This window comes from Leucopleurus acutus, assembly GCF_964270905.1.
Source record: "Leucopleurus acutus genome assembly, chromosome: 6".
Classification (NCBI taxonomy): domain Eukaryota; kingdom Metazoa; phylum Chordata; class Mammalia; order Artiodactyla; family Delphinidae; genus Leucopleurus; species Leucopleurus acutus.
Window position 1 is genome coordinate 85,582,144 of NC_139149.1, and position 26,775 is coordinate 85,608,918.

Here is a 26,775-nt window from a genome sequence, read left to right on the forward strand (position 1 = left end):
TATATGAGAGTTTAAAACAATTTAAAAAGCGCGATGGATTTCGCTTTCAGATTTCCGCGAGCCTAATCGTGTAAAATCACATTTTCTTCCCTAAGAACTCTCGCGATATTTTCCTGGTCCTCTGCGGCGGGAACAAAACGGAAGCCAAGGCGCACTATGCGGCACGTCATCTGGCGGAAGTGCGGTCGTAACCCAGAAGCCATGGAGAAGGAGAAGCGCGTTCACGCGTTCTGGTTGTAGTGGAGTGTGGAACGTTTAGGCAACGTGATCTGGTTCTTTGCGGGAAGGTGGGCGCTCTGGTGCTTGGCCAGCCGCGGCGTTGCGGGCCTTTGGGGGCCGCAGATTTGGTCTTTTTTCACTGATATAAGAGCTCGGCGGCGGGCGCGCAGTTCCCTGACCTGTCCTCACCATGTTGGTGCTGTTTGAAACGTCCGTCGGCTACGCCATCTTTAAGGTAGGTGGGAGATTGAGCCGTTGGAAGGGGAAGGCAGGTGTTGGGCAGGAGAGGAGACGGAAAGACGTAAGGAGAGAACGACGGTGCTCAGGATCGCGTGGGTGCCTTCTGTGTCCCCCTGCTGTGAAAGGAAGGGGGAAGGCTTTGGGCCTGGGAGGCGCATATTTCGGTGAACACGTGGCCGCGCCGTTTGGGGCTCTGGGTTCAGTAAGAGGATTTGGCCCGGTTAGGGAGGTGGACAGGAGCCGTATTCGAATTTTACAGGTTATGATAAGGAGTATGGTTTTTTTGTGTGTGTGTGTGGTATGCGGGCCTCTCACTGTCGTGGCCTCTCCCGTTGCGGAGCACAGGCTCCGGACGCGCAGGCTCAGAGGCCATGGCTCACGGGCCCAGCCGCTCCACGGCATGTGGGATCTTCCCGGACCGGGGCACGAACCCGTGTCCCCTGCATCGGCAGGCGAACTCTCAACCACTACGCCACCAGGGAAGCCCAGGAGTATGGGTTTTGTTCTGAGAGTTTTGAGGAATGATTGGAAGGTTTTAACAGAGGACTGACCTCACCTAACTTTGTCTTTTAATGCACTTGTTTTGCTCTGTGCAGAATAGATTACGAGGGATGGGGTGCAAGAACGGAAGGAGGATATTTTTGCATTAATCTAGACGAGATGAAGTTGCTTGGGTTAAGGCTGGCATGGAGGGAAGGAAATATCAGGAGAAAATTAGAAGGTAGAACTGACGGGATTGGCTGGTTGAAGAATGCGAGGTTTGGGTTTAAGTAAGTGGGTTTGTGGTGGTAGGGAAGGGAAGAGAAGGTTTAGGGATTTGGGGGCTGGGAATGGGGAGGATACTAAAGAGTTGCAGTTTGGGTTGTGTGAAGCTTTCGATGTCTGTTAGACGTGGAGATACAGTGGTCATTTCAAATTTGAAGCCCAGGGGGGAAATCTGAGCTGGATATAACCAACCTGAGTTTTGGGTTTTTTAATAGGGAAAGTTTGAAATTAACTTCAAGTTCATCAGCAAGGAAATAACTGAGCAATGGGACATTCGTGTAATAGGGTGCTGTTGAGATGATAGGAAGCATCAGGTAAATTGAGTTCTATCTACGTATCGGACTCTTGGGTTCAACGAATATAGGAACGAAAAACAAATTTTTCATATGTACTGACAAGTCAAAAAATGCTAGGTAAACTATATATAGTGTGATTCTAGTTATAAATCAAACACCTGTGTGGTACGGGTGCAGAGAGTTGGAAGGGTACATACCAAAATGTTTATTTGAGAAAGGTTTTCATTTTATTTTCCAAGTTTCTCTTTGACATTTGAAAATATACTTCTATTTGCATGTTACATCAAATACTTGTTATTTTTAAGAAAACCAATGAGATAATTAAAAACCGAAAGCTGATTTTGCTTCTTTTTCCTCTCATTAGAGTTGTCTGAGATTGTAGTATTAGCAATTTTAAGGGACTTTATAAAAGGCTTTGGAGCCCGGAAATGGGTCTGTTAGACTTTCCCCAGCTTTTTGCAGTCTTTTCTAAATTATTATTATTTTTGTTTAATATTTATTTATTTGGTTGCAGCGGGTCTTAGTTACAGCAGGCACGCTCCTTAGTTGCGGCTCTCAGGCTCCTTAGTTGTGTCATGTGAACTCTTGGTTGCAGAATGCATGTGGGATCTAGTTCCCTGACCAGGGATTGGACCCCGGCCCCCTGCATTGGGAGTGCAGAGCCTTAACCACTGCGCCACCAGGAAGGTCCCTCTAAATTCTTAGAGTTCTGCACATGCCCCCAAATTCTCTTAGCCAGAGTAGTCTGTCATATTTTGAATCAGCATCTGTGGATGAATTTCATCCAAATTGATGTTACGTATACGGTCCTGACCTGGATGCTAAGAGGGGAGGGGTGACTTTGCACTGTCCAGTGGTTGCTTCTAACAGTGGGGAGGAGTCTGTTTAGCAATTGTATGGTTTCTAGACCTGGGTCATAAAGTATAAAGTCATATGATTTATTGATTTCTACTAATAAAGAGTATTCTCCATAAAAATAAGTCTTGAGTATTCTGTTGCAGTTTTTAATGTTGTTTATCTGCAAGTTACTGTTCAACATTGTTAAAAATTGTGGTTTATGTTTTATGTAACCTAATATTAGAGAAATAACTAAAGGCTTAAATATATTGAAATATTGCTTCATTTATAAATATTTGGAGTTAGTAGCTGTTATTGATTCTTCCTGAATAAAATAGGCATACAGAGTATTCTGGAATTAGTGATGGTTGCACAAGTTTGTGAAAATTACTGAAAAGTAAATTTTACACCTTAAAGGGGTGAATATCATAGTACGTGAAATATCTATGTGTGTGGAGATATGCAATACAAGGTTATTAGCTCCCTTTCCCGTAATCTTTCAAAATGCTGGGGTATAAAATTACCTTGGTTGCATAAAATTCATGCTTGAATAAGAATGCTTTAAGAAAGTTTTTCATACTTTTTTAAATCTCAGTTCACAGTGAGGAATACATTTTATATCATGACCCAGTATATGCATATCCATATATACACAGTGATTCAAAACGCATTTAAAACTTTCCAGAAAATGTTGCTTGTTAATAAAGTTATATATAAATGCAGAGACAATACCTGAAAAGAACTATTATTATTATTTGTAGAATATTGCAGAAACTCAAGTCTGTGTCCCTTATGTCACATGGCACACAGAGTAAGACTAGACATTCTTCAGTCTTACTCATCCCAGACCTTTTGTAGCTGTGCTTCCCAGTATGGTAGCCACTAGCCACATACAGCTATTTAGCATTTGAAATGTAGCTAGTAAAGCTGTGGAGATGAATTTTAATTTTAATTCATTTAAATTCTTAGTAGTCATGTTGTACAGTGCTGCTGTGTAGCATAGTGTTGTGTGTTCCTTTATTTCTCAAGGGCTCGAGGAAGAGCTTTTTATGTGAATACCAAAGTTCCTATATAACATGATTACTAAGCAATAAGTTTTTCCAGCTTTATTGGGTATAACTTACATACTATATAACTCACTTTTTGTAAATGTAAATAGGTACATATAGTACTTATTATAGTAAAACTAGCAAACAATATAACAGTGGTGCTAAAGATTTTAGTGGTGACAATAGCTAAATTATTCATTCCATCTTAATCCAAAATGATAAAACTTAAAATGGATTTGCATATTAATGTTTCAGATTTCCTTGTCTGAAAATGAATGATTAAAAATTAGAGATAGATGTGTAACAGAAAATGTAGCAATTATTTCTAATTCTGTTTTTGTTCAGACTTTATTAGTAATGTTCTTTTCAGTATGTTATGCACGACTGGGAACATAAAGTAGCCAAGGTTTTGTTTGCCATAACAAAGTCCTTGGAGACCTTTCAGTGGTCATGAATTAACATGATTTCATTACATTTCCTTTGTTGCTTTAACTTGAAATAATATCTCTTTAATATGCCAATTTTGTTATCCAAATGTTATCTTCAAATATACTTGCTTTTCAACTAGAAAAAAATGTGAATTTTACTCATGAGTCATATCCCCTATTTGGTACGTATCCTGTCAACAATCATTGAACTTTAGCTATGGTTAACTGCATACTGAGTAAACTACTACTAAAAATCACTACTATTCTGTGAATTTCCTTTAACAAAAAAATACCTTTGAATTAAAGTTTCAGTGCATTCATGAGATTTGATGGAATGTCTTTGTATTCTAAAGTTTTCATGACATACAAAATAGAACTGTTAGTGGTTTGTAATTTTTTAATACAAAACCGTGTGCTTTGCAGTTGTTTACTGCTTCATTACTGTGATTCCTGTTTTTCCAGTTCTGTAAATATATTTGATTCAACTGTGTGTGGGATTAAATTTAAACAACACAATAAATCCTTAAAGTCATCTTGCCACTCTCATCTGACAGAAAATACAGGTGTTGTGCAAAATCGTATTTCTTCATGTTTCATCATGGAAATATGTACTAGGCTATAACTGGGTAATAAGTCTTACCATGTAAATATTCTGTGGTACTGTGGATTTGGTGAAATGTGGCTTGTCGGTAAAGTATAATTTTTAGTTGATCAGCAGCCTTTTTCCACAAGATATGTATAATATCTATAATACTATATTTCATCAAGTATAATACACTGTTATTTTACACTGCTAGTTAAACTGACCTGCCATCAATTGTAAGACATCCCAATTTCAAGGATGTTAAATATGGGGGGAAATGGATTTTAGGATTGTTCCTACCCTAGCTTATACTTGGGCAGCTGATTTATCACACAGTATTGGTGAGGGTGTAGGAAAATAATAACTTTTATTCACTCTTGATTTAAGTGAAAGTAATAGAAGCTTTTGAAGGCATTTTGATAATACATATGTCAACATGCGTTTCTTATATGATCATTTAACTCCACTTCCAATAATTTGTCCTAAGAAATACAACATGTATACATACAAAACTATGTATATTTATGAATAAGGGCATAAATGATGGTATATTCATACAATGCGATTCTTGTTAAAACCTAGAATTATGTCCACAATATGTTAAGTGTTAACTGTATAGCATGATTCCTAAAAGTACGCATTAATAAAATGCAGCACAGACAGTCAAAAAGTCTTGAAGAATATATACCTAAATGTTAATGGCTGTGTTTCATAGATAAAAGTACCCCTTTTTTCCCTTGACATGTTAAAATTTCTTACATAAGGATGTGTCTTAGAACTAATGGTATCTTAGTTTTAGAGAAATCCGTAATTCTTGTCAGGATGTTCATAGCAATAAATAACAATTTTTTTTAAAGTATTTATTTATTTATTTTTGGCTACATGGGGTCTTCGTTGCTGGGCACAGGCCTTCTCTAGTCGCGGCAAGCGGGAGCTACTCTTCGTTGCTGTGCGGGGGCTTCCCACTGCAGTGGCTTCTCGTTGTGGAGCATGGGCTCTAGGCACGCGGGCTTCAGTAGTTGTGGCGCGCTGACTCTAGAGCGCAGGCTCAGTAGTTGTGGCGCAGGGGCTTAGTTGCTCCACGGCATGTGGGATCTTCCCAGACCAGGGCTTGAACCTGTGTCCCCTGCATTGGCAGGCGGATTCTTAACCACTGCGCCACCAGGAAAGTCCCTAAAGAACAAATTTTATTCCGTAGAAAGTAGGCAAATAAATTCTTTTGATCTGTGAATATGACAGGCTTTGTGAAGGGGTTAGGGAGCTCCTTAAAAATAGAAAGTTTTAAACAAATACCCAGCTAGATCTAAACTCCATCCAGTTACTCATTGGGCTACTTGATTTATTAGTTTGACCAAAAATTTATGCAGGGTAAGAAAACTGGTTATTTCAGAGAGAAAAATAGCTCCCACCACCCTCATTTTGCATGTACAATTGTACTTGAAGGGTATAGCTGTATATGCCTAAGCTGTGCAATTTAAAGAAAATTATTTTAAATATTTATTTACAGGTTTTGAATGAAAAGAAACTTCAAGAGGTTGATAGTTTGTGGAAAGAATTTGAAACTCCAGAGAAAGCAAATAAAATGTAAGTCATCTTGAAACTAAGAACTTAGCAGTTAACATTTAGAGGTTTTTGTTTGTTTTGTGTGTTTGTGCCCCCCCTTCATGTAATATATCCATAACTTTTTGTTTTGAACTCATTTCAGGAATAATATTGGTATGAGCCCAATTATTAGATTCCTTATTTGGAGCATAGGCCATCTCAGCTAATTTGTATTAATTGCAGATGAGGTTGGACAGCACCCAAAAAAACACTATTTTTGTAAGATATTTGAAAGCGTAAATTGATTGTGAATTAAGTATAAATTTCTGTTTAAAGTAATAACTGTCAAAAGCATGGGCTGCTAATTGATTTAACTTATAATTTCTCTAAGTTAGTGATATTTAGGTGTTTTTGAACTTAATTCATAGTTTATTTATTCTTTATGACCTGTATTTCCTAACTCCCTCTGGCATAGTAAAATAACTAGCTAGTAAATACTGGAAAGACGTACCTTTGTTCCCCAAGGTCTCTGGACAGGAATATAGAATATAACCTTGATGCCCATTCTAAGAAAGGAGTGGTGGGAGAGAGAGCTGGCTTTTCCTCAAGGTAGAGTCAAGAAGGCTATTTCACCATCTGTGAATCACCCTGTGAAATATCCTATTTGGTGAGTGTGGTCCTAGGAAGGAGCCGACTGATCTCTTGATTATGTCCTTGGATGCCAAAGGGCATTTCATAATTCATCTGTTCGTGCTAATAAAAACTCACTAGAATAGAAGGAAACTACTCAAGCTTGCTAAAGAGTGTTGAACCCCAAGAGATGTCATACTAAATAATTAGGAAAACATGGTATACTGGAAAACCATGCTTCAGAGTAATATGTATAACGTGATTGCATTTTGCAAGTGTTGCTGTACACCTATATATGCATTTATGCAAATATACAGAGATATGAACAAATGCCACTTCAGATGAGTGGAAATGGGGTTAGGTGGGATAAGGTGAAATAATTGCTTTTTTCTTACCTCTTTCTATTGTTGAGTGTGCATTTAAGGTACCACCAGGGTGTTCCCTGACAAGGTGAGAAAACCTTGCTTAAGATAACATTATTTTAGACACAGTGGAAGACTAGTTTTCCTTTTTAAAGGGCTATATGCTTTAGTTTTCTGAGTTAGCTTGATTCATTGTTGTCGATGATGTATCCTTTTTGAACCTGAATTTACGTGATCTAAATCAAATATTCGTCACTACCACTGAGACAACAATGGATTAACTGTATGTGTTTGTTTTGATATAAAATAATGTTGCCCTGCACATAAGTGAGTAGGGAGGAAGGGGGTAAAGTAAGGGTAACAGGAATTAGATCTAACAATTAGTTATTTTTTAATGGAACCTGTACTGGATGCGCAAATCAATGTCATGAGATTTCTGACGTAAGAGGGACCCTTACACCTTTTCTTAAGCCACTTCTGTGCTGTATAGTAGAAGGCATTTGTGTCTAACTTTAAGCAGCAGAGGTTATGTTGAAGCTTCAACATCTTTCCTGTTGTTTAGATGTGGCAGCAAACGTCTTTTCTGTTCTTCCAAGTTTCCTTCAAAACCTACAACCTCTATAATAGTTCAGACATTACTAGCCTAACATTTAGAGAAATTGGTCATTTTATTGGTCATTTTAGAAGAATATCTAACTTTACACCAATGCCCAATGGCAGGAAAGTTTTTTATTGGTGTATGCTTTGGAAACAGTCCAACACCTCTTCTCCTAAATATGTGGCTTTTGCACAATCAGTGTGCCCCCATAACATGTTTTTTTTTCCCTTAATTCTAGAGTAAAGCTGAAACATTTTGAGAAATTTCAGGATACAGCAGAGGCATTGGCAGGTAAAGTCAAAGACTGGCTCTTTTGGTTTTTTAGATATTGGTGATTTGTCATCCTCATTAAAAGATTGTTTGCTTCAGTTGCCTGAGTTAACCCTATTCAATGTTGTCAATGATGCATTCTTTTTGGAACTGAATTTAAGTGATCTAACTCAAATTCGTCACTACCACTGAGACAACATTGAGTTAGCTTTTTTCACTATAGGGCTGGTTTTTTCCCTACATGTGATGAGAGGTGAGAAGTGGTTAAGTTGATCTCCCTGTGGAAACCAACAGCATAATGCTGAAGCACAATTCAGTAAAAGCTGTTCTACAAGGGATCAAGGTAATGTGGTCAAGTACACTGCTCTCTGATCATTTTAATCCAGGGTAAAGTTGAGAATAGCCAGGATTTAGAGTTGGAATAATAATAAAACAGCTCTCCAGGTATATACATTTTTAGTTTAAAAAAGCACAGTATTATTAGAAGATTTAAGAAAACTAGTAGAGGGGGGTGTGTGTGTGTGTGTGGTGTTTGTTTTGTTTATTACACAAACTACAGAAATGCATAAGAGTTTACCTGAAGGGGGCATGATTTTTTTATGATTTAGAAGAATGGATGGCTGTTATATCCTTCAGCTAGTCCTAGGGATGAGACAACAGACATGAGTAGGGTTTACTGACTAGGCTTGGCTTCAGTAGGCACTTGGTCTCATAATGTTCTTTTAATGCTAGGGAAAACAAGATCAGATATAAAATTCTAATCATGAATTTTCAGTTGCTTAAATTCTGTATCTCAGATCAGCCAACTACTTAGTGGTATAATTTGAAAATGAAGGACCATAAGGCAGAGTGTGGCTTAAAATTAAGCCATAAGATTCATTTGACTGAACCAAGTAATTTTGTTCACCAGCCACAGGAGAAGGGTATAGTTCTCTTATATAGTGAAAATTAAGAATTTTATTAAATATGTTGGAATATTAATGGGCCACCCCAACCTTGGGAGAGGGGTGAGCTGAAGGAGGAGCCAACGAGGCCAATTTTCAAATTTTTAAAAGTAGTTCTAGGGCTGCACACATCCAGTAATTGAAGTCTTATAGAGCCATAAAGCATAAATATGGTAATTTTTGCCTGGAAAATTTTTAGAAGATAGTTCTGTATATTACAGCTTTAAAAATAAATATGGGTAGAATTTTGGTAATATCCCAGGCAAGATTGTGTTAGCTATTCTCCAACTCTGGGGAGCATTATTCATATAGATTGATTTGAGTAGCTCCTCTTGGAGTTGGAAAGTGCTGCAGCTCTGATCTCAAGTGGCCCTTTTGGGAGGGGGCAGGTATTCCTTAAAATAATGTAAGATAAATGGAGAAAATAGCATGCTGGGTAAGAATTTAAAGTCAACCCCACACACACTCAATCTAAATTCCATGAGGGCAGAGACTGTGGTGTTCACCATCAAATCCCTAGCACAAAAATATTTTTGGGTAAATGAATGAAGGTAGTGAGCTCTGTCAGGAATCTAGTCATAGAAATCTACAATGCCTTTTCCCATCAGTTTTCACCAGAAAGTTGAACATCATCTTATTATTAAGAGAACAGAGTCCTTCCTGAAAATTAACTTCCCTCTCCCAGTTATAAGGCAGTTTTGACATGACAGAACTAGAACTAAGTGGTTGTAGATGTCAGGGAATACATTTAAAACCTGTAGCCTAGGGCTTCCCTGGTGGCGCAGTGGTTGAGAGTCCGCCTGCCGATGCAGGGGACACGGGTTCGTGCCCCAGTCCAGGAAGATCCCACGTGCTGAGGAGCGGCTGGGCCCGTGAGCCATGGCCGCTGAGCCTGCACGTCTGGAGCCTGTGCTCCGCGGCGGGAGAAGCCACAACGGTGAGAGGCCCGCGTACCGCAAAAAAAAAAAAAAAACCTGTAGCCTAAGAATGAGTCCAGAGTGTGTCAACTTATAGTGGTCTCAGTAGCTAAAATGTGCCATTTGCATAGCAAGGTTTATTTTTACTCTTGGTTAGACTTGTAAGTTTCACATCTTACAAACAGCCACAGTAGTTTGGAGCCAGCCTAAATTTGGATGAAGGGGGAAGACTGCTGAGGGATGCTGAATAGTGGCTAATAGAGAAGAGGAGAGATTCAGCTTCCCCTTATCCCTGTCACCATCTCTGTATACCATCTTTTTAAAATACATATAATGAAGAGTGATTAACAGGGAAGTTAAATGTTTGTGAATGTTAGAGTGGATCTAGAGTAGAAATTTTTTTACTTTTAAGAAATCTTAAAGGAGAACACTAGGTTAAAGTGTGAGTAAATGATAGGAAAGATTGAGAGCTAGAAGCAGGACATTGAATAAAATATTTTAATTAGAAAAGATTAAACACTTGTAAGGAAAATACAGTTATTAGAGAAATGTATATTAGAAAGGAGTCAATGTTTTACAATATGTAAATTGTTAGAACTCAACAAAAGTAGCTTGAATCTTAGCTTCTTAGAGTGTAGAGACCTCTTTAAGATCTGTGTGGTTTTTGTCCTCACCTTTCATCTTCCAGATAGCAGATGAAATGCACTTGAAATTCAAATGATTGGGAATTTGAATTCCCAAAGAGGAAAGAGCAAGTACCTGGCTGATTAAGCACAAACTGCTGCCTGACCTTAGAAATTGTGACAGACTTCCTGCCAGGCATACTTTAAGTTCAGCCAAAACCCAGACAACTAGAAGAGGTATTAGTATTAATTAGTCCATATGGGTCTAAAGGATCTAAGTATAGGTCTAAAGAAGGGTGAGAGTTACAAAGTAGCACATTTAGAGCTTGCCAGAAATGAAAACAGCCTCCAACTCAAATTGGCTGCCTTCAGTAGTAAGTTCTCAGTCGCTGGAGGTTTATAATTTAGAGGCCTGTTGACACATCTGGATCAAGGATTAGCAAAAGTAAGACCTCCACTCGGACATACTTAAACTGTGGCAGAACCTTCAAAATGAATACACTCCTTTTTACCGGTCTTGACACGGTTTTTATGGTATTTCACAATCAGGCCAGTCGGTCTATAGTGACACAGGAGAGTGAATCAGTTTATCATTCCAAAACAGATTGTTTCTAACAACTTACAATTCTGAGTTCAGAAGGATTGTGTGACCATAGAGAAAGGAATGCTGGATCTGGTTTAACTCCTGGTTCTGGAGTGGAAATGAGGGTGGGAAGATCAGATGAGATTGTGAAATGTGTAACGTTTATCATTTCACTTCAGAAGTAATATTAAATTCAGCTCTTCTGAAAATAAGTGGGGTTTTTTTCTTTATTTATAAAATTTAAATAAAATCTTAAGCTCTTACGGTTAAAGTTTTGAGTTAACTCTTTTGTTTTTCTTCCTAAAAAAGCATTCACAGCTCTGATGGAGGGCAAAATCAATAAGCAGCTGAAGAAAGTTCTGAAGAAAATAGTTAAAGAAGCCCATGAACCCCTGGCTGTAGCTGATGCTAAACTAGGAGGCGTCATAAAGGTAGAGTTACAATTTCCTTTTATGCCTGCTGATCAGAGCTCACCGTACAGCATAAAGACTACAAAGCCTAGCCTTTGCAGTGAGTTGTTTATCATAAGTTCTCAGATTTGAATACTTGATCTTTTTCCCCTACACTACATAATAATTGGTTTCCAATATGATTATCAAAACTAAGGTTATATAAGTGATGCCCCAAAATGATAACACTTTATGTATATCCTGGCATATTTTTGTTTAGTGACATTTTTTTCCCTTTCAACATAAATCACATTTCTTTTTTATTGTATGTGTTTATTAGAAAACTTTAGTAGGGAGTAGAATTGCTAAGGTTAAACATAAAGTGAGAATGGAAAGAAAGGCTGGATATGTAGACTCCCAAACATGCAAGGCAGAAAATTTTAGAGGCCAGTGTGATACTTTGTATGTATGTATGTATTTTTGGCTGCATTGGGTCTTTGTTGCTGCGAGCCGGGGCTACTCTTCGTTGCAGTGCATGGGCTTCTCATTGCGGTGGCTTCTCTTGTTGAGGAACACAGGCTCTTGGCGCGTGGGCTTTAGTAGCTGGAGCACGCAGGCTCAGTTGCGATGCACGGGCTTAGTTGCTCTGTGGCATGTGGGATCTTCCTGGACCAGGGCTCGAACCTGTGTGCCCTGCTTTGGCAGGCAGATTCTTAACCACTGCACCACCAGGGAAATCCCAGTTGTGATACTTTGATTTTCAATAGTTACAGTAGGTATTACAGTGCAACTTCATGAACATACCTCTCATTCTTTTTCTTTTTTTCTCTGGTACACCGGCCTCTCACTGTTGTGGCCTCTGCCGTTGCGGAGCACAGGCCCCGGACGCGCAGGCTCAGCGGCCATGGCTCACGGGCCTAGCCGCTCCACGGCATGTGGGATCTTCCCGGACCGGGGCACGAACCCATGTCCCCTGCATCGGCAGGTGGACTCTCAACCACTGCGCCACCAGGGAAGCCCTTTTTTTTTTTTTTTTTTTAATTGAAGTGTAGTTGATTTACAGTCCTCTCATTCTTGAAGTAAGGATCAATTCTAGGTGTTTGGAGGTAGGAAAGTGCTGAAGAGATTAGAGGGTTTTTTTTTTATTTTGAGGTAGGATTGTGAATTAAATAAGATTGTTAGGATAGATTATTTCTAATACCGTCAGGTAATTAAGTTTTCAGTGATATCAATTTCTATCTTCATCCTTTGAAGTGCGCACAAGTCTTAGTTTATATTTTTCTGTTAAAACGTTAAATTTTAGCATAATAAGCATACAGAAAGGCACATGGGACAGCAAATTGCTGGCTGGTGGGATTATGAATATCTTTAATTTTTTCTTCTGAGTTCCTCCTTTTGAAAAACTTAAACACTGGTTGTCTCTTATATGCATACTAAATATTTGTTTCTTTAAATGTGATGCAACATACACAATTTTGCATGCTTGTCATTTGCATTTGATGCAATAGAACTGTAAATTTGTATAGAGTTAGCAAATACACTGCAAAGTGAAAAAAATGAAGGCGTCCAGAACAGATTCATCCTGTTTGCCTGGGGTGTGTAAAAACTTAAATTTTATAAAGATTTATGTATATGTGTATACATATACGTTAACATTAGTATAGATTTGGAAGTACTTCAGGGATCCTAACAGTAGGGAAAGGGCCTAAGGCCAGAACTTGTGCTTTTCATTCAGTCCCCTTCCCTATAGTACTATTGATTAAAATCTTCTGTATGTATTACCTTTATAATTTTTATAAGAGGCTAAATAATGTAAGGTAGTAAAAGATCCCTCAAACCAACAAAAAGAACAAAATTACTAGGTTAAATTGTATTTATCTATTTATGGCTTTGATTCATGTAGACAGGCTGCCTTTCTGGAAGCTTATACCAATTTTGACCTCTACCAATAGTATATTCAAGTGTTCTTCCCACAAACACGAGAAACTGCTTTTATGAAACTGAGAAATGTATACATTTAAATCAATGGTATTTTAGTATTTAAATAATTTTAGGAAAAGTTTAGTTCTTTATTTGATACAAATGTTCTTGTTCTTATAGGAAAAGCTGAATCTCAGTTGTATCCATAGTCCTCTTGTTAACGAACTTATGAGGGGAATCCGTTCACAGATGGATGGGTTAATCCCTGGGGTAGAACCACGTGAAATGGCAGCCATGTGTCTTGGGTTGGCACACAGGTGAGATTTACTGGAAAATAGTCTTATTATTTTTATTTAATAAACAGTTATATAGCACAGTTCAAGGTATGTTACAAATACTATCTTAATCCTCAAGAATCTTATGAGGAAGGTAGTAATAGTATCATCATTTAACAAATGAGGAAATTGATGCCCAAAGTCCATATAGCTGGTAAGTGATGAAGCCATAATTTGAACCCAGGCAGTTTGGCTCCATTGTCTGGGCTCTAAACCTGATGATAGGCATTCTCTACCTCTCTAGTATTAGATGCCACAATTCTTGGGCTTTCTTTTCTCTTTTACATCTTCTAAATCATTTGCTACCATTCCATCTACTTGCCATCTCCCTGAATTTTCTCATCTGGTAATGACCTCCTCTTCTGCGTTGTGTGTGGGGCTTGTTTTTTTGAGTTTTTTCTTGAGTTTTTATGAGGCAAAGAAAAACATTAACCTGTGATGTTTAGCCAGAGGTCCATTAGACCAGGAATTTCTGCTATACTGTGATATATATAATCCTGAAAAGCTTGGCATTCTTTGAAATTGCACTACAATAATAGGGTTTGTGAAATAAAAATAGGATTAAGGGTAAACCACTCAAAACCTAAGTATCTTTGTAACCCTAAAAAAGTTAACAGTTGAAAAGACATGTTTGGGACTTCCCTGGTGGTCCAGTGGTAAAGAATGCGTCCTGCAATGCGCGGGACTCGGGTTTGATCTGTGGTCAGGGAACTAAGATCCCATGCCGCAGGGCAACTAAGCCCAGTGTGCCGCAACTAATAACCAGCACAGCCAAAAAATAAAGGACATGTTAAATTTATATTACAGAAATACTACAGTAAACAAAGGTCTGGACCTTTGAACAAATAAAACATGAACATAGATTAATGAAAGGGTTAAAGCTGAGTTACAGAAATGAGCAAAATGCACAAAAGTCAGGAAAAACTTTGTAATAAACATTTCTAAGAGAGAACAAATAGCTAAACTGAGTTAGGGTCCAAGTTTAAGATTAATTGGCATTGTGCACAGCAGTAGTTCTCAATCAAGGGCAATCAGATACCCCTCAGAAGACATTTGGCAATTGGGGTGAGGCCAGGGATGTTGCTACACATCTGACAGTGCACAGAATAGACCCCACAACAAAGAATAATCAGGCCCACAGTGTTAATAGTGCAAAGATTAAGAAACCCTTATGTATAATATTGTTCCTACATGGCTTTCGTCTTTTCAGGTGTTACAGTGCTGTACTTATTTTTTTTTTCCAGTGGCATAAAGCATTAAATATGCTGCAAAAATCGTATGTGAACCAGTATGGTTTGAGCTACACAGCATTATCCTATTTATCATTCGTAAATTAATTCATGTTTCAGAAATGTAGGTTATAGCAGGACAGATGTATTCGTTTTCTTTTTAAATGTGTATTTTTAGATCTTAAATATTGTATTCTTATTTAGCTGATGTTTCCCATGCATGAAAAAGGTAAACAGTGTAGCTCCAGGATAGGGATTCTGGTAAAAGTCTTTTTAAGATGTTAATTAAATGCTTTTCCTAAATGCTTTTTTTTAGTGATTTATATTTTTCCCCCTTCTCCCCAGCTTGTCCCGATACAGATTGAAATTTAGTGCTGATAAAGTGGATACAATGATTGTTCAGGCAATTTGTAAGTATAGTACATGTGAGGACTAATCTGTTTGTCTCTTCGTTGTGGGTTTTTCCTACTGTTAAAATTGTATCTTTTATAATTGTTGAGGAAGAAAAGGGAGTTGAGCTAGAACTTTTAGTAAGTAAAGTAAATTGAAAAATGCAGAAAAGAAGAAAGGAAAAACTAACTATAATTTGACTAGTTGGATAATATGGATTACACTATTAATGTAAACTGATTGATTTCTCTTTTTCCATGAAAAATCATAAAACCATAAGTGGGATCTGTGTTGTGTTTTATTTTGCTTTTTTCACTTGTAGTTGTATATAATAGGTCATTCTCCCATGTCATTGGATGATTTTTGGACATCAAAGTCTTAACGATTTCCAATTTAAAAAATCCCTTTAAACAGCGATAGTATTTGTAGGTGTATATACCCAAAGAACTGGAAGCAGGTACTCAGATACTTATGCAGCTATGTTCATAGTAGCATTATTCACAGTAGCCAAAAGGTGGAAACAACCCAAATACCCATTAACACAGATGAATGGATAAACAAAATGTGACATATACATACAATGGAATATTATTCGTCCTTAAGAAGTTCTAATACATGCTACAACATAGATGAATTAAACGTTATGCTAGGTGAAATAAGCCCCAGGCAAGAAGACAGATATTGTGTGATTCCACTTATGAGGTACTTAGAATAGGCAAATTCATAGAGACAGAGAGTAGAAGAGATTACCGGGGCTGGGGAGGTGGGGACGAGGAGTTATTATTTCATGGGTACAGAGTTTCAGTTTGGGTTGATGGAAGAGTTCTGTAAATGGATACTGGTGGTGGTTGCACAGCATTCTGAATGAATTTGAGTCACTGAAATGTACACTTGACAATGGTTAAAATGGTAAATTTATATTTCATCACAAGTTTTTTTAAAAATCCTTTTAAGTTCCTATATTCTTTTTCATTTTAATCTACTACAGCCCTGTTAGATGACTTAGATAAAGAACTAAACAACTACATTATGCGGTGTAGAGAATGGTATGGCTGGCATTTCCCTGAATTAGGAAAAATTATTTCGGATAATTTGACATACTGCAAGTGTTTACAGAAAGTTGGTAAGTAATTTGATCCTTTAAGGCATTGAAAATAGCGATTTATTTTTATTTATTCATTTCACTGTGACTCATTTAAAACATGAGTTACAGTGGGTTTTTTTCTTTTTCTTAAACTTCCAAGATATTTTTATGTCTTGCAGGTTTGGGGAGTGTAGCCATATTAATATCTGTTAGAGTTGAGGAACAAAATTAACTTTGATTTCGATGGCCTGTGCAGCAGAGAACATGGTTCTCTAATTTGGTTTTTCTTTTTTTAAAAAAAATATATATTATTATTTATTTATTTTTGGCTGCGTTGGGTTCTTGTTGCTGCGCAACAAGGCTTTCTTTTAGTTGCGCTGAGTGGGGGCTACTCTTTGCAGTGCTCAGGCTTCTCATTTCGGTGGCTTCTCTTGTTGCGAGCACAGGCTCTAGGCACATGGGCTTCAGTAGTTGTGGCACTTGGGCTCAGTAGTTGTGGCTTGCGGGCTGTAGAGTGCAGGCTCAGTAGTTGTGGCACACAGGCTTAGTTGCACCAAGGCATGTGGGATCTTCCCAGACCAGGGCTCGAACCCGTGTCCCCTGCATTGGCAGGCAGACTCCTAACCACTGTGCCACCAGGGAGCCCCTAATTTGGTTTTTCTGGAAATGGTTTCTTATGGTTAACGTGTCTCAGTGAAATTACCATTAATAAGGACAACTGTGGACTGGGGGTATCCTGCAATATATTAATAATAATTAATATTAAAAATAGTATTGCTATCTGTACTGTTAGTGTTAAATTGTATACTATTAGTACAGCAATATTAGTAGAAGAACGTGAGGATTGTTAATAAATATGAGTTACTTGGCTCATATTATATTATCATATTACTACCCCTAAGAATTCATGGCCCTAGTTTCAGTATAACCTTAGCTACAAATTGTCTATCACAGTATTGTAAGTCCTGTTTCATGGTGTATTTTGTTTTTTTTGTTATCTGTAGTATTTTGTAGGGAGGTGGTGGGGAGAAAAATCAAGCCTTTATATGAGGAAAGTTACTAGGTCAGACTTGTTCGCTTTTTGTTTTGTTTAGGCATCCTTTTCATTGGCTTATCTCTACTTTTTTTTTGACTGTTTGGTGGATTTTATATAATTTGTTGAAGAGTGATTCTCCCTCATCCTCTACAAACATTCCATAGGCGATAGGAAGAATTACGCCTCGGCCACACTTTCTGAATTACTGCCAGAAGAGGTTGAAGCAGAAGTGAAAGCAGCTGCAGAGATATCTATGGGAACAGAGGTTTCAGAAGAAGATATTTGCAACATTCTGCATCTCTGCACTCAGGTAAACTATACACATAGGGAAAGTAGCTGTGGTGGTACCAGCTCTGTAATTTCTGGTGGCAATGATGATTTTTTAATGTATTGCTCACCTGATAAATAAATATGAGGGTGTTCAGTCACTACCTCATCTGATGCCATCTTGATTTATACGTAGAGGGGGAGATATATACTAAAATGAAGTTAAGAGTACTGTCTAATTTTTTTATATTGTTCGCATTATCTGAATAATAAATCCATTAAAAAGGCAGAGAAGTATAGCTTCAATTATTTAATTCTAACTTTTATGTTTGTAGCCTGTATTTTTTCTCCCTCTCATTTGAAGATAGCTATACGAGAATCACAGGGGATGACAAATGTCTAGCCCTTGGAGTTTTTTAAAATAACAGTAATATTGATTAGCATTATTTTTAGGCAGTGTATTAGCTTGTTTCCATACATTATCTTATAAGATCTTCACAACAGCCCTTTTGTAGGAAACTGAGGTAAGAAATGGTTAATTTTCCCAGGGTTGTACAACTGCTTTATGATAATTTGGGACTCCGATGTTTTAGACATGTGAATTTTATACTATTTTTACTCTTGTCATTTATGACTTATTCATTTTGTTCCCTACACCAGGTGATTGAAATCTCCGAATATAGAACCCAGCTCTATGAATATCTGCAAAATAGAATGATGGCCATTGCACCCAACGTTACAGTCATGGTTGGTGAATTAGTTGGAGCACGGCTTATTGCTCATGCAGGTGATGATTTTAATGTAATTTGTAAACATGGGTATTGAGAGTTGAGTTGTTTTCTAGGTAGGATTTTTTTCTTCTTTTATCTTTAAACTATACTTATTAAAGTAATTCTAGGTAATAAATAGAAGTAAATGGTATATTTGTGAGGACTAAGGCCCAGGTGTTCAATGATGATTTTATTTGTATGCCTGATTTCCTTTCGGATAATGAAGGCATCTTTAGTCACTGCCTCTTCTGAGACACTTGTGATTCCTTGTCAAAAGTTTGTTATGGTTAATTAGAACAATCAGATGAATGCAGGAGGATGAAATCAGTTAGTATAGGCTTACCTCGTTTTATTGCACTTCACAAATACTGCCTTTTTAAAAAATTCAAAGTTTGTGGCAGCCCTGTGTAGAGCAAGTCCATTGGCATCATTTTTCCAACACCATTTGCTCACTTCATGTCTATGTGCCACATTTTGGTGATTCCCACAATAATTCAAACTTTTTCCATTCTTACATTTGTTAACGTTGATCTTTGATCAGTGATCTTTGATGTCACTACTACAACTTCCTGAAGGCGAGTGTATGTTTGTTGAATTTTAAACACGTATCTAGTGGTTGAGCAACTGCATTAAAATTGATGTTTTCTAGGGAAATCCTTGGTGGTCCAGTCGTTAGGACTCCACGCTTCCACTGCTGGGGGCCCGGGTTCAATCCCTGGTCAGGGGACTAAGATACCACAAGCCGCGTGGCCAGGCCAAAAAAAAAGAGAAAGAGATTTCTTTTTTTAATTGTTTTCTGACAGAAAATCAGTGCAGCACATCTAACAAAGCATCAACTTTAATACCTAATTATTGTGCTTATATCTCCTCGTCCATATCTTTTTTTTTTTTGGTTGCGTTGGGTCTTCATTGCTGCCTGCGGGCTTTCTCTAGTTGCGGCGAGCGGGGGTACTCTTTGTTGCGGTGCATGGGCTTCTCATTGTGGTGGCTTTTCTTGTGGAGCACAGGCTCTAGGCGTGCGGGCTTCAGTAGTTGTGGCGCACGGGCTTCATTGCTCCACGGCATGTGGGATCTTCCCGGACCAGGGCTCGAACCCATGTCCCCTGCCTTGGCAGGTGGATTGTTAACCACTGTGCCACGAGGGAAGTCCTCCTCATCCATATCTTAAACGAGGGGTAAATAAAGTGTAAGAAGTTTATCACATAGATCTACTGAGATGTCCTAATACTAAATTTTCACTTTATTTATCTGTATGTTTTTTCATATCTATAGTAGTAGGATATCTGATGTCTAAAATAAATCTCAGAAAAATAGGGGCTAGATGGGGTGGTGTCTGTGAATACATGTGTTTTTATCTCTCCCATGGTATGCTAATGAAATGTGAAATAGTAATACCATCTCTTCAGGCAAATAAGTAAAATTGAACAAGTAACCTTCAACTTGTCATAGACATTTATCACAGACCTCTGCTTTTGGTGTTAATGGATGCATCACAAATGCTGAGATATCAGGAATTTGGGGTAATTCCAGACTATAGAATCCTGTATTATATCAGATTTTTATTTACTCTGATGGCTATAATATTAAGACTATAGGTCTTTTTAATATATGGAACTTTCAAATACTTGCAAGTACATTCCTGGTAACTACTTCTTTTCTTTTGAAGGTTCTCTTTTGAATTTGGCCAAACATGCAGCTTCTACAGTTCAGATTCTTGGAGCAGAAAAGGCACTCTTCAGAGCCCTCAAGTCTAGACGAGATACCCCTAAGTATGGTCTCATTTATCATGCTTCACTTGTAGGCCAGACAAGTCCCAAACACAAAGGAAAGGTCAGTTACAGTTTTCCTGGAGTAGGCCTTTTTTTCCTCCAAACCATTTTCCTCCTACTGTTTCTTTTTCATCAAATAGAGAGTGGTGAATTCTTTAAATAAACACTTATGTACACTGAAAGAAAAGGTTAGAAGAAAGTGTTATTGCTTGCTGTTACTATTTTTCTAGACTCCACCCATTGGTGGGGACAGGGAAGGCACATCAAAAGTTTTCTGTGTGGCAGGAAACCAATTTAACATCAGTATTTATGACGTATAAAAAAATAATAGCATACACTGTGCTAACACTTGATAGGACTTTAGTGAATCCTCTTAATAGCCCTATGAGTTGTAGGTGTCTATTTTACAGAGGAGGAAACTGAGGCTTAAAGTACTTTCAAGCTTTTTACAGGATACATAGTTTAACAGGAATTGAAATGTTATAAAATTCAGAGCAGAGTGATGAGAGAGATAAAGGGTTCAGTAAAATAAAATGTTAGTTAAGCTTGCGGGGGCTGGGGGCTATACTTAATCTGGATGATCCCATGATGTAGGACTAATGTCACATAGTAGAAACTAAAGGAAGATGGAAGAATGGTTTGAGCTAGTTTTAGACATAAGCTACTACAATATCTTTTCATCCAACAAAATAATGGTGGTTGTGTATATAACCAGTTAGCCATCATACTGTGGCAAATATTCAAATAGAAGATAAGTGGCTTGAGTTGTATCGTTTACAATACTTTTGTAACTCCTGATTTTTCAAAAATCCTAGAGTGAATTGTAGAGTCAATGATTCATCTGTAGTGTTCTCATGAATAAATTATTGAGAGAATTTTTTATATCTCATCTTGGAGTATAGGTTGAATGCCTCTAACTTCAAGTTCTCTATTAGATTTCTCGGATGCTGGCAGCCAAAACTGCTTTGGCCATCCGGTATGATGCTTTTGGTGAAGATTCCAGTTCTGCGATGGGAGTTGAGAACAGAGCCAAATTAGAGGCCAGGTTGAGAACCTTGGAAGATAGAGGGGTAAGAATCACACCCTGCATATTGCAGAAGTGTTACCTGTCAAAAGTTAATAAACCATGAGTAGTTTATGTACTTTTTTTTTTTTTTTTAGTTTATGTACTTTTTCATTTCATTTGCTAACCAGTTTCACTCTTATGATACATTTTAGTATGTCTAATATATTCTTTTTCTGCCTGCTGTTAACAGTTTACCTAATATATACTAAGAATTGACATACTACCATATATATTATAAAGAGATTATGCCTTAGAAAACTATTAATGATTTTTCTTTTCTTAGATACGGAAAATAAGTGGAACAGGAAAGGCATTAGCAAAAGCAGAAAAGTATGAACATAAAAGGTGAGTGAGTACATTTGGGAGAGCATGAATGAACAATTTTTGCTTATTTAAATGTTAATTGTTGACAGTTTTTTTGTTGTTGTTTAAAACAACTAAGTATCCCAATTTATTTCTTTGCCATTTACAGTTTTCCATATTCACGTCTAGGTTTTTTTTTTGGTTTTTGGTTTTTGGGGTTTTTTTGCGGTATGCGGGCCTCTCACTGTTGTGGCCTCTCGCGTTGTGGAGCACAGGCTCCGGATGCGCAGGCTCAGCGGCCATGGCTCACAGGCCCAGCTGCTCCGCGGCATGTGGGATCCTCCCAGACCGGGGCACGAACCTGTGTTCCCTGCATTGGCAGGCGGACTCTCAACCACTGTGCCACCAGGCAAGCCCCACGTCTAGTTTTTAATCATATACACATTTTTACGTTGTTGCAATAAGTACACATAATATATTTGTTTTGGCCTTTTTCCTTAATATTTAATTTTCTCATTTCCAGATATTGATAATAAATATTTTTCCTTCATAGTTCCTATATAGTATAACATTTATCGAAACCAAAGTCCATTCAGAGTTAAGCCACAGGGAAACCTGTTTTTTTTAAAAAAAGAGTCAAAGGAAAAGTCTAAAAGTGGCTAAGAGGCATGATAAGTATTCAGACCTCACTATGAAATTACAAAAGATACTTGTGGGGAGAGGTGTTTTTGTTACTATTTGAGATAATGTTCAATACTGATGAGGTTGCAATGATAGAAATAGAATGTGGAAAAGAGATTGATGGTATATGTCAGCCTTAAAAACATTTCTAGTCATTAATCCATAAACTGTGCTTTTAGGACTTCTTACAGTCCTTCAGTAAAATCTTATAAGTGGGCAGGGAAAGCAATATAGTAACATCTCATTATAAATATGTATTTAGATATATGTTTTAGTATACACATTCATAAAAATTGTTTTCCTTTATTCTGGAAAGAAACCAAATGTATTCAGTTACGGGCATTAATTAACATTTATATTGTGAATTTTCTAAGATCTCTACAATGACCATGTATTTTGTAATTTTTAAAGCCTAATTTGTTGTGTTTAGTTGAAAAAAATGTGGATCTTTGTTTTGGGGCTTTGTTTTTGTTTTTCTTTTTTTTTTTTACAGAAAGTCAAAAGTTTAATAACACATATATCTGGGAGAGATCCAGCAGAACCTAGTCACTACTTTGTTTCTTAAATTATAAATGTTTTTAACCTGTAAAAGTTAACAGCCATGAGCCTGTAAGATAGCTTAATAGAACATTCCTTAGCTTGTTTTGAACAATGTTTTAATGTTCCCATGCCATTATGCTTATGACTTTAAACACATGTGCTTAAAGCACCAATTATGAGGTTTAGTTCACATTTTTGGCACGCAGTACTTTAATTTTTTTCTACTTTGTTAGAACAAAAGCAAACATTTGGGTTTCAAGGAATCTTTATCCATATATATCCCTTCTTGTTCCTCTGCCGCTTGGAATCTTGTGATGGAGTATTCTGTATTAAATTTGATTTAGGGTTTTTGTTTTGTTTTTCATTGAATTGCCCAGTGTTCTAAAACTCGAATTGGTTCAGTTTTTACTTTCTAGTGTAATCATTTGGTATAAAGAGATTTCCTCCATTTTTTCCCCTATGCTGATTGACTATTTTTCTATACCATAGTCACTACATTGATTACTAAAACAATTCATTTAGCTCACCACTTCTCTTGAAGTGTGAAGTGTGACCTACTGTTGACACCTCTTTACCTTTTGGAGACTTTTTCATAAACTGCCCTAAAGCCACTAAAATGAAACAGCATTGTATGTTTGTGTAAGTATTACCTAATGACGTTTCCTTTTAAATCTCTTTAGAATTATTTGATTACTGATATTTGTAGGGATTTTATAAAATTCTATGGCTCTTTCAGTGAAGTGAAGACTTACGATCCTTCTGGTGACTCAACACTGCCAACCTATTCTAAAAAACGCAAGATTGAACAGGTAGACAAAGAGGATGAAGTGGTTGAAAAGAAGGCCAAAAAAGCCAAGGTTAAAATTAAAGGTTAGTTTGAATTTTTTTTAATGTCATTTATACTCCTATTCCTTAAGAAGTACAGACTTCATAAATCTTGGGAAAGTACATACCATTGAACTTTATTGCGAAACCATCCATATTGAAAGCTAATGGTGTTTTAATAAACCATCGTGTTCTCTGGGAATAGTTAGGATATTGTTAAATTTATCATGTTTCATAGAGGAATGTGAGAAGTGCCTCTTTGAATATGTAGGATTATACTAAGTGTACTAAAACTTTAGTTTCTACCATGTGAACTATTTTGAGAATCAGCTTAAAATGGAAAAAAAAGGTATGTGGTTTCTAAATTAGTTGTTGAAATAGTTCTGTTATATATATAGTAGAACACAGAATTGATGCAGCACTACTTTTCGTCATTGTTTCTGTTACATGGAAAGGACTAGAGTAGTAACTGGGTAGCCTGCCAACAGAGTGATAATATTTAATAGGTGCTCACCAGTGAACTAGGCTCTCTTGCAAAGTTGATAACTGAGCTCCCCCATTTATTAGCTGCACCTGTGTTGAGTTGCCTACCAGCTGTTCTAGCAAGAAAGGCATTAAAGCAATGACTGATATAATTTTTGGTTTCTAAGTAGCTTAGTGGTCAAAAGTACTATCAGCAAATGTGGACTCCTGCTCTGGGTGAAGAAAATATAAACAAGTTATTTATTTAAGTGATTCTATTTCCTTACTGAACAATAAGGAGATCCCTAAACCCATCAGTAACATTTGAAACACTCAACTCCAGATTTGTATCTTTACTCATATATTCATTAAGCTTTTCAAACTTAACATTCCTGGACCCTTACCACTCCCAACCTGTCGCTCCATAATATTCTCCATCTTAGAAATGGCAGTTCTAGTTGCTTTGGCCTTTAACACTGACTCTTTTTATAACCCAAGTCTATTTTGGCAGGAAATCCTCTTAATTCTACTTTTTTTTAAAAAAAAGGAAAAAAATTTTTTTGTTTGGTTATGCCACATCTTAGTTGTGGCAGGTGGGCTCCTTAGTTGTGGCATGCGAACTCTTAGTTGCGGCACACATGTGGGATCTAGTTCCCCAACCAGGGATCAAACCCGAGCCCCTCTGCATTGGGAGCGCAGAATCTTAACAACTGTGCCACCAGGGAAGTCCCTTAATTCTACTTTGGAAGTGTATCTAGAACTGAACCACTTATACCCATCTCTGTTATTCTTAATGTAGTAGCTACAGTGGCACCCCCATTAGCTCTCTGACCTAATTCTACTCCTTGCTCACTCTGCTCCAGCCACATTGGATTCCTTGCTCTTCCATGAACCTGCCAACCCCCCTTCTTTCCTAAAATAACCTTAGCATTTGCTCTTCTCTTTACCTGAATATTTTCCCTCAATATAGGTGCATAATTCACTCCCTTCACTCTTTTATTTTATTTTTATTTCTTTTTAATTCCTTGGCCACACGTCATGTGGGATCCTAGTTCCTCTACCAGGGTTTGAACCCCCGCCCCCTGCAGTGGAAGCATGGAGTCTTAACCACTGGACCGCCAGGGAAGTCCCCTCCCTTCCCTCTTTTAGGTATCTGCCTGACTATCCTGTCTAAAATGTCCACATGTATTGCCCTCCTCAGTGTTCCTCTTCTTTATCCTTAGGACTGTTTACTATGTAAAATATTTTATAGCATATCTTTTTTTCTTTTTTTGGTCTCCATTCTACTACTAAAGTAAAAGATTCATAAAAGCAGGAATTTTTGTCTGTGTTGTACCTTGCTGTATCTCTAGTTGTCTAGAACAAGCCCTGGCGTATAGTAGGTACTAAGTAAGTATTTGATCAGTGAATTTCTAATGATAGCAACCAATTATTAAGTCCTCATTCTAATGTGCCAAGCATTCATGCTAAGCATTTTGCATAAATTTTCATGTCTTAAATCATTAAATCCTAGAAATTGTCCAGTGAGATAGACATTACTAAATTTTATAAGGATGAGGAAGTTGAGTTTATAAAGGTTATTAAATGACTTACTAAGGGTTTCAACAGGTTGGATAAACCCAAGTCTCCTAACTCCAAACTCTTATTAATCATTTCTAATATAATTGACTAGTCTTCCCAAAAAAGTGGGTTTGGTAATCAGATGATTTGTTTTAATCCTGATCTCTCTATATAGCTACATGATCATGAGAAATTTACTTCTCTGAGTTTTCTATCATTTATAAAGTTAGTAGTAGCATACTAGGTAGATATTTGAAGGACCTTTGCAATTATAAAATTATGTAATAAACATTGGATAGTTGACCTGAATGACAGGAAAAAACTAAGACTCTCAAAGGGGTTTTGAGGGAGAGAAGTCTGATACAATGTTAATTGTAGTATCTTTACACTTAACCTTATTCAGTTGAAGAAGAGGAGGAAGTAGTAGAAGTAGAAGATGATGTAGTAGAAGTGGTGGAAGAACAGGAGACATCTGTGAAGAAAAAGAAGAAAAAGGACAAAAAGAAACACATTAAAGAAGAACCGCTTTCTGAAGAAGAACCATGCACCAGCACAGCAATTGCTGTATGTTTGTTTTTAATTACCAATACTTTATTGACATGGGCAGGGTTTCTATATTTTATTCTACTCTGTATATTAGAAATGAACAGGTAGTTTTTAAAAAATGGTTTCATTGATGAGGAAGTACAACAACATTGTTGTGTTTATATTATAAAGGGCCATTTCCTAAACCTAGAACCTTATTGCAAAATGGGTTTTGTTTAAGGGTGGAAGAGAACATCATTTGGTACAGGTGATAAAGGTGGTTTTATATTTTTAGATTTTAGTCTTTGCTCCAAACTTGTTTTCCAGGGAAATAGAATAGACCTAATTTGCTTTTTATGAGGAAAAGCTGTTTTTAATCACTCATACATTTACAGGTCTTTCAAAAGCATTCTTGTTGGTTCTTTTCAGAGTCCAGAGAAAAAGAAGAAAAAGAAAAAAAAAAGAGTTAATGAGGACTAATGGAAGGAACCATTCTTTCAAAGATTTCTTAATTGAATCACTTGGATACATCATGTTTAAGATTCAGTCAGAAATACACCAGAGATGCTCTCTAAAATTATCAATGGGAGGTTGGATGAAACAAAATGATTAATCATCAATAGCATTTCATACCTATTTGTGTCTCAACATCACATCAACTGTGTTAATTTTATTATATCATTATTTCTTAGAATATTTGTTATACAAATAAAAATATTTTCTTTGTATTTTAAGGCA

At 37.1% G+C, this 26,775-nt stretch overlaps 1 protein-coding gene across 6 annotated transcripts; it reads left to right on the forward strand.

Annotated features, from left to right (window-relative positions):
* The first annotated feature begins 214 nt into the window (after positions 1–214).
* NOP58 (NOP58 ribonucleoprotein) lies at positions 215–26,775 on the forward strand. 6 transcript variants are annotated; one of them, XM_082841744.1, is made up of 15 exons: positions 215–454; positions 5,925–6,001; positions 7,788–7,840; positions 11,196–11,317; positions 13,376–13,512; positions 15,105–15,169; positions 16,138–16,272; positions 17,434–17,579; positions 18,197–18,323; positions 19,973–20,136; positions 21,011–21,145; positions 21,425–21,486; positions 23,402–23,535; positions 25,916–26,076; positions 26,467–26,775. In XM_082841744.1, exons 1-15 carry the CDS (start codon positions 410–412, stop codon positions 26,515–26,517), a joined length of 1,614 nt encoding a protein of 537 aa, XP_082697870.1. In that variant the 5' UTR covers positions 215–409; the 3' UTR covers positions 26,518–26,775. The 6 variants fall into 6 exon arrangements, with proteins under 6 accessions (XP_082697870.1, XP_082697871.1, XP_082697873.1 ...); XM_082841745.1 differs by lacking the exon at positions 7,788–7,840; XM_082841743.1 differs by lacking the exon at positions 215–454 and having other exon boundaries at positions 5,607–6,001.